The 9,594-nt window shown below is 36.6% G+C and overlaps 1 protein-coding gene across 1 annotated transcript; it reads right to left on the bottom strand.

The window, feature by feature from the left end:
* Positions 1-1,062: 1,062 nt before the first annotated feature.
* Positions 1,063-8,983, bottom strand: LOC137004457 (calcium-activated chloride channel regulator 1-like). Its single transcript, XM_067364798.1, has 15 exons — positions 8,831-8,983; positions 6,301-6,438; positions 6,057-6,207; positions 5,862-5,967; positions 5,624-5,780; positions 5,299-5,532; positions 4,932-5,156; positions 4,660-4,840; positions 4,043-4,149; positions 3,746-3,961; positions 3,396-3,660; positions 3,135-3,299; positions 2,711-2,935; positions 2,136-2,567; positions 1,063-1,995 (listed from the first exon to the last, which is right to left on the bottom strand). Exons 1-15 carry the CDS (start codon positions 8,975-8,977, stop codon positions 1,550-1,552), a joined length of 3,195 nt encoding a protein of 1,064 aa, XP_067220899.1. The 5' UTR covers positions 8,978-8,983; the 3' UTR covers positions 1,063-1,549.
* Between the last annotated feature and the right edge of the window lie 611 nt (positions 8,984-9,594).

Raw genomic sequence — 9,594 nt, 5'->3', positions numbered from 1 at the left:
GGTTATTTCACTTTCAAATTAAAATTTCCTGATAATTTACTCACCCCCATGTCATCCAAGATGTTCATGTCTTTCTTTCTTCAGTCGAAAAGAAATTAAGGTTTTTGATGAAAACATTCCAGGATTATTCTCCTTTTGTGGACTTCAATGGCCTCCAAACGGTTGAAGGTCAGAATTACAGTTTACAGTGATCCCAGACAAGAAATAAGGGTCTTATCTAGAGAAACCATTGCTCATTTTCTAAAAAAAAATTCTAAATGCTCATCTTGAACTAGCTCTCTTCTTCTTCTCTATTTGAATTCCAGTAGTGTAGACACTGGTAAGTGTATTACTGCCCTCCACAGGTCAAAGTTTGAACTAAATTGTCATATATAATATGCTAGTGCAAGTATATAACACTTATTTCAAACTTTGACCTGAGGGGGCAGTAATACACTTACCAGTGTCTACACTGCTGTGTTCTAATAGAGAAGAAGAGAGCTAGTTCAAGATGAACATTTATGGTTAAAATGTATAAAATTTTTAATTTTTTTTTTTTTTAGAAAATGAGCAATGGTTTCTCTAGATAAGACCCTTATTCCTCATCTGGGATCGTGTAGAACGTTTTGAAGCTGCAATGAAACTGTAATTTTGACCTTCAACCGTTTGGGCTCCATTGAAGTCCACTATATGGAGAAAAATCTTGGAATGTTTTCATCAAAAACCTTAAAGTCGGCATGAAATCAAAATTGACCGTTTACTTTGTTAGTGCATATTACTAGTCTTGTGGTGAACAATTAATCCGTGCAAGTTATTACACAGAAAAAAATTGTTTGTCACGGTAGTCTTTAATCAAAACCTGAAAAGTTACTTCCGGTCTGGAATGGCGTCCCTTCTCTGATGACGTCAGTTTGACGGCTTGGGTTGAAAACACTTAAAACACTCTCCTCAAACCGTAGTCTGCTATGAGCGTGAGATGGAGAGGAGGAGCGCTAAAGTAAAACCTTCCCTTTATTCAATATTCCGTTTCACTTGGAAATACATCACAACACTGGAGAAAAGTCATTTGCAACTTCACAGGGACTTTAATTTCTTTTCGACTGAAGAAAGAAAGACATGAACATCTATTTTGGTCAGAGCACATTGAGCTTTTCAGAAGGAGAGGCTTCACAGAGACAGGATTATAAACCATGCATTACTGACAGACTGGGAAGAAAGGTGCTGCAACAATATAAAATAATGTGAAAAATAAAGTGTTTTTTTGAGCATTCAAGCATGACAACCTAGTCGAGCCCAAAAACAAATTCAAGACTTTGAAAAATGGCATAATAGGTCCCCATTTAAAATTCAAAGACTAACTTAAATGTGCTTTAAATCATCATAATAAAAGTTTAATACATGCCTTACTGTACAAAAATATTTTTATTCTTTTGTATTTAAAGTCACTCACATTTCAGAGGAAGATAAATCGATAGAGAATCTATTATAAATGTGACTTCTAAATGAGATAGCAATACATGTACTTGAAAAAATATTCAGAAAGTAAGAAATTCTGTTTTGATAAAAATGGTTATTTTAAGTAATGTTCTAAAGTTGTTGGATTCCAAATTGTTAATTCCCAATTGCTGCTTATATCAAAGCTTTTTCTGCGTCTCACTGACCATGTGATTACAGCAACAACAAAGCATATGACCATAGTTACAACACACAATGAAATGACTAGAACTGTCAAATTCAAGCCTGGGTTTGATATTGCAGAGGGGGTTGGATCAGGGAGGATCTTTGAAGCTTGAGCGATGTTAGAGGTTTCAGATTTCGCATTTTCTTTGTCCTCAGACTGAACTGCAAAGAAAAGTGTGCTGCCATTTTGGATTGTGAAACTGAGGTTGAATGAATGCTGTTCAACTGATCCAGCCTCCAGCGGTGAGACGGCAGCTGTGTTGACTGCATGACCATTGTTGAAGTTTTCACGAAGCATTTGAAGGTCATAGCTCCACCTGATCTCATAGGATTTAGCTTAAAGCAAAAGAAACATGCCATACAAGACAATTAAATTTTAATTATTTCATGATCTAAATTTGAAACTATTCCTATGTTGTCAGTGAAGATGAAAAACTTTGTATTTTAAATTTTGGTTTAGTAACTGTATGCTTTACCTGTCCCTTGGTCGAGGTCCTCACCAGGAGCCGTCCAGCTGAGAAACACAGAGTCCTCCTGGATCTCAGCACTCAGATCTGTGATTTTGTTAGGAGGGAACTTTGGTGGGGTTGTTCCTGTAAAAACCATTTCAAAACACTCTCTGGTGGCTGTCGACTGGAGTGGCTCTCCACTGGAGAGAGAATCAGGGAGGATCTTTGAAGCTTGAGCAATGTTGGAAGTTTCAGATTTTGCATTTTGTTTGTCCTCAGACTGAACTGCAAAAAAGAGTGTGGTGCCATTTTGGATTGTGAAACTGAGATTGAATGAATGCTGTTCAACTGATCCAGCCTCCTGCGGTGAGACGGTAGATGTGTTGATTACATGAGCATTGCTGAAGTTTTCTCGAAGCATTTGAAGGTCATAGCTCCACCTGATCTCATAGGATTTAGCTTAAAGGAAAAGAAACATGCCATGCAAGACAGTTAAATTTTCATTATTTCATCTAAATTCTCTAAATTTGACACTACTTCTATGTTGTCAGTAAAGATGTTAACGAAATTTTAAATTCTGGTATAGTAACTGTATGCTTTACCTGTCCCTTGGTCGAGGTCCTCACCAGGAGCCGTCCAGCTGAGAAGCACAGAGTCCTCCTGGATCTCAGCACTCAGATATGTGATTTTGTTAGGAGGGAAATTTGGTGGGGTTGAGCCTGTAAAAGCCACTTCAAAACTCTCTCCAGTGGCTGTCCTGGTAAATCTTCCAACCTCGAGTGATTCCTCAGAAACTGGAGGCTTTGGAGGGTTCAGCTCTACCACACCTGAAATTAGAAGAACCGCATTAATAAATTTAAAGTTGAGGAATTTAATTAATTAATGAAGTATTTATATGTTTTTGCATTTCCTGTACTACTGTACACCCATATCAGGGGGTTTCTCCTCAACCACCACCAGTGAGCAGCATCCACTTGGACAAATGTTTGAACAGTTTGCTTTAAGAGTCTCAATCTCACGATTTACCATTTACCACATATCCAGGAACGTATGGGGCACCACCCCTTTTTGGGAAAGTAATTTTGGCTTGTCCATCTAGATTCTTCACTCTTACTTTCAAGCTGCTTCTCCCTTTTTTCACCTGTGTGAAATATCTGGAATAAATGCCATCATCTTTGTAAACATCAGCTCCTGTAAAAAAATACTCGATTAATTTGAGCACTTTTGGCCTTATAGTGTAAATCTGAGTTGAGTGCACACTTGAAACAAAAATGATGGGTAATTTACCTGCTCCATTGTCCAGGAGTCGTAATTCTTCTGCAGATCCAGATTCGGACTCCAGTGTAGCCCACACTTCAGTCTTTATTACAGACATGTAATTCTGACTGACCTGAGCAAACACTATCAAGGGTTTAGTGCCGTCACTGAACTGCTGGTTCATGTGGGCTTTGACAACGATAGGAGGAACATCAGCTCGCGCCGCTTGACTCGTTGCTGTTACAGTCAGAGACTGACTTATTGTAGTTTGGATACTGTACTTCCAGTCCCCAGGCTAGCAAACACACAATAGTATAATTAGATGAATAATTAATGAAAATGTTTTAGGAAAGTTAATTAAATCTTGTGTAGTTTGTCACCTGTGCAGTTCCTGGAACTTTTAAAGTGACTGTTTTTGCTGCTTCATAGTGAAGCATCTGTACTTGTTTGTAGGTTGAGCCACTTGGTGACTGTATGGAAATATCAGCTAAACTTTTTTCATAGGTTATTGTAAAGCTGGTTTTGGTACCAATGGTCTGATCCACTAATATTGTCCCATTGAACCAGTCTGATGTTTTTTTTCCCACACTGTCTATCTAAAGTGTTGATAAAAATGAATTATTAGAATATTCATAATAATCTTAAAGTATTTTACCATGAGAAATTACATGTCAAACCTGAACTGGGTCTTTTGTTTGATCTCCTGTTTGTATCGTGAGTGAAGAAAATCCATGCAGTAGCTGATTAGAGAGAATGTCGTCACTGGCTGTGATAAATTTCCCCCCTAATTCCAACATAAAACATGAGAAATACACACTGGATAATAAACAGGCATTCATAATATGAATATTATGATTTACTACATTTTTGCATTTTTCACAAATACATACCAAAACATCAAACAATATATAACAAAAATCACCCTGGGATCAGTTGGTTAAAAGTTACTAATGTGGCTCAGATCATTTGTTATTCTTCTAGCATCATATGTTTGTAGATTTGCCAATTGCTTTGAAATTTTGTTAGTTCCCAAAATTTTTCATGTCAAGATCCACCTATAGATGAAGGCCTACTATAATAAATTTAGAGTAATAAATAAATAAATACTATAATAATAATAATATTATTATTATAGTAATAATAATAAATAAATAAATACTATAATAAATTTAAATTTGCAAATTAACCCAAAAAAAAAAAAATAATAATAATTTACATGGAACTTGGAACTCTTGGAACTTTATTTAGACTTTTTCTGTAACATTGTACGTCATTATGTGATGATGGTACTTACCAGTTTTGTCAGCCATTTCCCTCAGTGCTTTATCTGCTTTATCACCCAAAGCTATTGTGTTTATAATGGCGCCACTTTCAATTGCAGCTGGAACACAACTATTAATGTCATCTGTCGCTTCACCATCTGTCAGAAAAATGATTTCATCCCCTATCACATTCCCACTGTCATTTTTGAGTACCTTTAAGTTTTGAAGACAAATACAGAACATTGGTATAAAACAAACTGTAGGCTATATACTTAACACATCATAAACATGATCAATATTGCACCTGTAAGCCAAGATTGAGGCCTTTACAAACGTATGTTCCTCCACCTGCTTCTTTTGGCAACAATTTGATGAGTTTCTCTCGTGTGGATTCACTGTCAATAGTAGTCAAGGGGCTCAGAGTTTTAGCATTAGAACTAAAGGTTACAATTCCAACACTGGCTTTATCCTCAATGATGGTCTGCAGGAAATGTGTGGCAGCCTGCTGCTGTCGGAGGATTCTGGAGCCCTAGAAAAGGGGTGCAATAAAAAAAATGTATGTAATATCAGGTTTATACTCATTCAAAATGATTTAGATCATATCAGGGCATTGAAGGTAATAATAATTGTAAGCATCTTTGATTTCAAGTAAAGTTAATGTTATGGCATACTGTCATGCTTCCTGAGACATCAAGGACGAGACAAACAACCCGATGCATTCGCTGCACAACTTTGAAAGTGAGCGTTGGTGGAGAGGACAGCAGTGGTTTCAGAGAACGAAGTGCGTCTTTATCAACAGAATCTTCAAATATCACAGTCCGTGTTGCTTTGCCACATTTTTTGTTTTGCAAGTTTGGGGCTTCATAATTGTGCTCCTTGTCACGACAAAATGAAAAATTGCTCACCTGAAACCAAATATTTCAAATAATTTCTTAATTCGTCAAATGGTCAAAGATAAAATTTGCATATGTGGGAACATGTAAAATCTATGCTTACAGAATCCAGGCTTGGTAAGAACATTATAGAGCTGACTGTGTTTTGATATTTGTTAGGAAAAAACTTGCACTCCTTAGTCGGTAGTAAAGTTTGTGGATCAGTCTGGCACGGTCGAAGTGATTCTTCATAAAACTGACCTTCAATGTTTTTGCTACAACTAAAGATAAGCAGGAAATCAATGGTTGAGATAATTTCCAGTGACATTTTAAAAATATTCTGTTTTATTAAGTTTTATGACCTTGTAGCTTTAATACGACCATTAGAGTGGTAGAATGGATTTGTTTCACTGTATTCATCATACACGCCCCATCTCAGATGAGCCCATTCATGAACCAAGACCTTTCCTGCAAACAAACAAATATTCTTGTTAATAAAACAAAGAGATTAGTGCATTAACCTGCATAAATGTTGAAGGATAACAAATGACATTCACCTCTTGACCCATAAGTCTTAATGTGTGTGTCGTCTCGGAGGAAGTTTGGGGTGAAATGAATGAACTGACCCTCATCTCCACATTCACCATATTGAAGAGTGTAGGGTTCATCACCATATGCTGGATGAGCATTATCAATTCTTATGTTTGCCTGATTTCACATTGAAATTGTCAGCAGTATGTTAATGAAATGAGTAAACATTAATATTTGACATGTAAGATAAAATGGCATAATTCTCTGTACCTTTTCATAGGACTCTGTTCTTGCTTTGGTAAATTCCGTACTATTCCAGTGGGGTGGAACGAGTATCGTTGCTTCTTTGAAATAGACCTTTTTATCCAATGCTTGATGAAGATGAATCGACCCTTTAGTGACCATGTCCTGTCAGAATAAAAAATGAGAAAAACTTAATATACAGTAATTAGAAAAAAAGTAATTAATTTGTTCATTCACAAATACTGTTAATGAAACTTGATTAGGGTGAATTGAGGGTAATTGGGACACTTTTTGCAATTGAGATAAAAAGTGTCCCAATCAACCTGAATTCATCCTATATGTTTCTTTATATGATTTTCTTTAAAAAATGCAACAAAATAGTATGTTTCACAAAAGCCACAAAAAAAATTAATGCTTGTTTTGTTAAATAGTAGGGATGTGACAATATCAAAATCTCACAGTACGATAATTCCTCGATATAAAGTATTTTTTGGTATTTGATAGAATCCATGATACCATGTATCTGAACAAGATGTCCAGGACCTCCAGCAGAAAAATAGGTCCACAACATTAAAGATCCAGTAGTATATTTAACTGTGGGCATGGGGTACTTTTTATCCATGTGTGCACCAAACCCATCTGGCTCTTGTTTTAGTTTTATCTGACGATAGATGCCGATCCCTTTTGAAGTTCCAGTCGTGTCTGATAACTGAATATGCTGAAGATTGTTTCTGGATGAGAGCAGAGGATTTTTCTTGAAACCCTTCCTAACAACTTTTGGTGATGTAGGTGCTGTTTGATCATTTTTTTAGGCTTTCTGAGACTCAAGACTCAACTAACAATTTGTGCTCCTTGGAGAGTCTTAGTCCACTCAAACTCTCCTCCTCACCACACATTAGGACGATTTAGACACACGTCCTCCTCCAGGCAGATTTGTAACATTTGATTGGAACTTCTTAATTATTGCCCTGATGGTGGAAATGGGGGATTTTCAATGCTTTAGCCATTTTCTTACAGTCACTTTCTATTTTGTGAAGCTCAGCAATCTTTTGCTGCACATCAGAACTATATTCTTTTGTTTTACTCATTGGGATGAATGATTACGGGAATTTGGCCTTTGTGATTCCTCATGTTTATGCTCCTGTGGAACAGGAAGTCATGGCAGGACAATTTCATGCTCCTAGTCACCCTGGTGTGCTAAAAATGTAAATATGAATGGGAATATACTTCAGAGATATTTTACTCATAAGAATTTCTAGGGGTGCCAATAATTGTGGCCAACCTTAGATGAACTGAAGATAAAATACATTAAATCTCTGAAGATCTGATTAAACATCTCCACAAACAGCATTACCAGCTTCACTTATTACTAACCAGACTGACTTTATTTCTGTCACACATCTACAGAAGTTTAGATGTTTCGTTTGAGGTCACTATCATGGAGGTTGGTGGTTGCTTTAGTTGAGCTCTTGACCCCTGACTTTTGTAAAGTAGCTTCTTTATCAACAATTGCAGGTGTTTTCAGAAAACATTTCTGCATTGATAAGTCAGATCAACATGTCTATTTTAACAACAGATAAATGACTGTATGATTGTAGTTTTCTTTTTTATTGATATTGTTGTTTGAGGAACATTATACCTTATAAAAACGTTCCTGGAACGTCAAGAAAACTGGACGCTTTTTACTTTCCCAGAAGCAACACTGAATATTTAGAGAACGTTCTTATAACAAAATTCTGTTAGCTGGTAGACTGGGTAAACCCAGCCTGATCTGCCGGCGATATGATTTCACCCGGCAACTCAGTCTGGAAACCCGTACATTCATTTCTACTGCTTCTGTTACACTTTTGCGGGAGCCAATCACAGACTGGCTTATCCACCTTGCTCGCTATTGGCAGGTATAACACGATGACGAAGCGTCGGCAAGCAGCTTTTTGTTTACAATGAACATGGCGGCCACCGAAGCGCAGCAACCAGTTGATAAAAGATTTCAAAGGCAAGTTTTCTTTGAAAACGGAACAAAGACTTGCCCTGGAACAATTCATAAAAAAGAAGGATGTGTTTGCCTTACTACCGACCGGCTTTGGTAAAAGCCTAATTTACCAGCTAACCCCACTGCAAAGTACGTCACCCGGATCGTTGATCTGATTGGTTGAAGGACTATCCAGTTGCGTGAATAATGCTCGTTGATCACACCTCTTGTGCAGTAGAAAATACGTAGCAGACTCCCCAGACCAATGTTCAATTTTAAATTGAGCTTGGTCTGGTGATAGCCCGACAAGTTAGCTGGGTCTCACTCTTTCAAATTCAAAATTGCTTTATTGGCATGACTGTAAATAATACAATTTTGCCAAAACATATATACATAAAACAGTAATAAAAACATCTGTATAACAGAAAAATATTATTAAATATTATAACACTATCAAATATTAGAAGACGCATCATTTCATACAGTCATGTGACCACGATAATATAGAGACAATTTTGCTATCGTGATACTACGATATTGATAATATTGCTGCATCCCTAAATAGACAAAAAAGTATATATTTACCTTGATTTTATCAATGAGTGTGTTATCCTGTGGTACTCTTGAACTGATTGCAATGGTAACATCAACATAACCATTTCCATCTAGTTTGATTCCAGTGGAGGACGACAGCAACATCCATAATAAGACCAACACTGTTCTTGAGTCCATAGCTGTAGAGTTTAGATGAACAGCAACTCCTGAAACCCAGTTTTGAACAATTTCACAAATGATCTCGAGGAGTCTGATCAGAGAGAAGAGGGTGTGTGCTTCAATGTCATGCAGGGGCGTGACTACATTCTGGTCCAATTAAAACATAAGATGTATTTATACTTCATATATTAAATTTGCACACGGATTGTACATTTGAAAAATGTTTGCTAACAATTAGTTTACTTGGTGTGACTATACTGTGGCAGTGCATTGATATGGGCTCAAAAGAGCACATAAAACAAAAAATGCAAGTGTGTTCACCATCATAGGTTAAATGATTGATTATTACATAAAAACTCAACAAGACACTTGAAAACAATTATAAAATTAAAATTTTGCCTACTATTACAACTATTAGTGTTTAATCAAATCTATCTGTTACACTTAAACCTGCAGTCTGGAATTTTTCTTCTTTTTTGCCATCTCTGTTTGAAACCTGCAATTGCAGTCACACTCTAAAAAATGCTGGGTTAAGAACAACCCAAGTTGGGTTGAAAATGGACAAACCCAGCGGTTGGGTTAAATGTTTGCCCAACCTGCTGGGTAGTTTTATTTAACCTAAAAATTGTTTAAAA

This window comes from Chanodichthys erythropterus, chromosome 17 (genome assembly GCF_024489055.1).
Source record: "Chanodichthys erythropterus isolate Z2021 chromosome 17, ASM2448905v1, whole genome shotgun sequence".
Taxonomy (NCBI): Eukaryota; Metazoa; Chordata; class Actinopteri; order Cypriniformes; family Xenocyprididae; genus Chanodichthys; species Chanodichthys erythropterus.
Note: the sequence above shows the minus strand (reverse complement) of the source record. Positions and strands in the feature narration are given on the sequence as shown.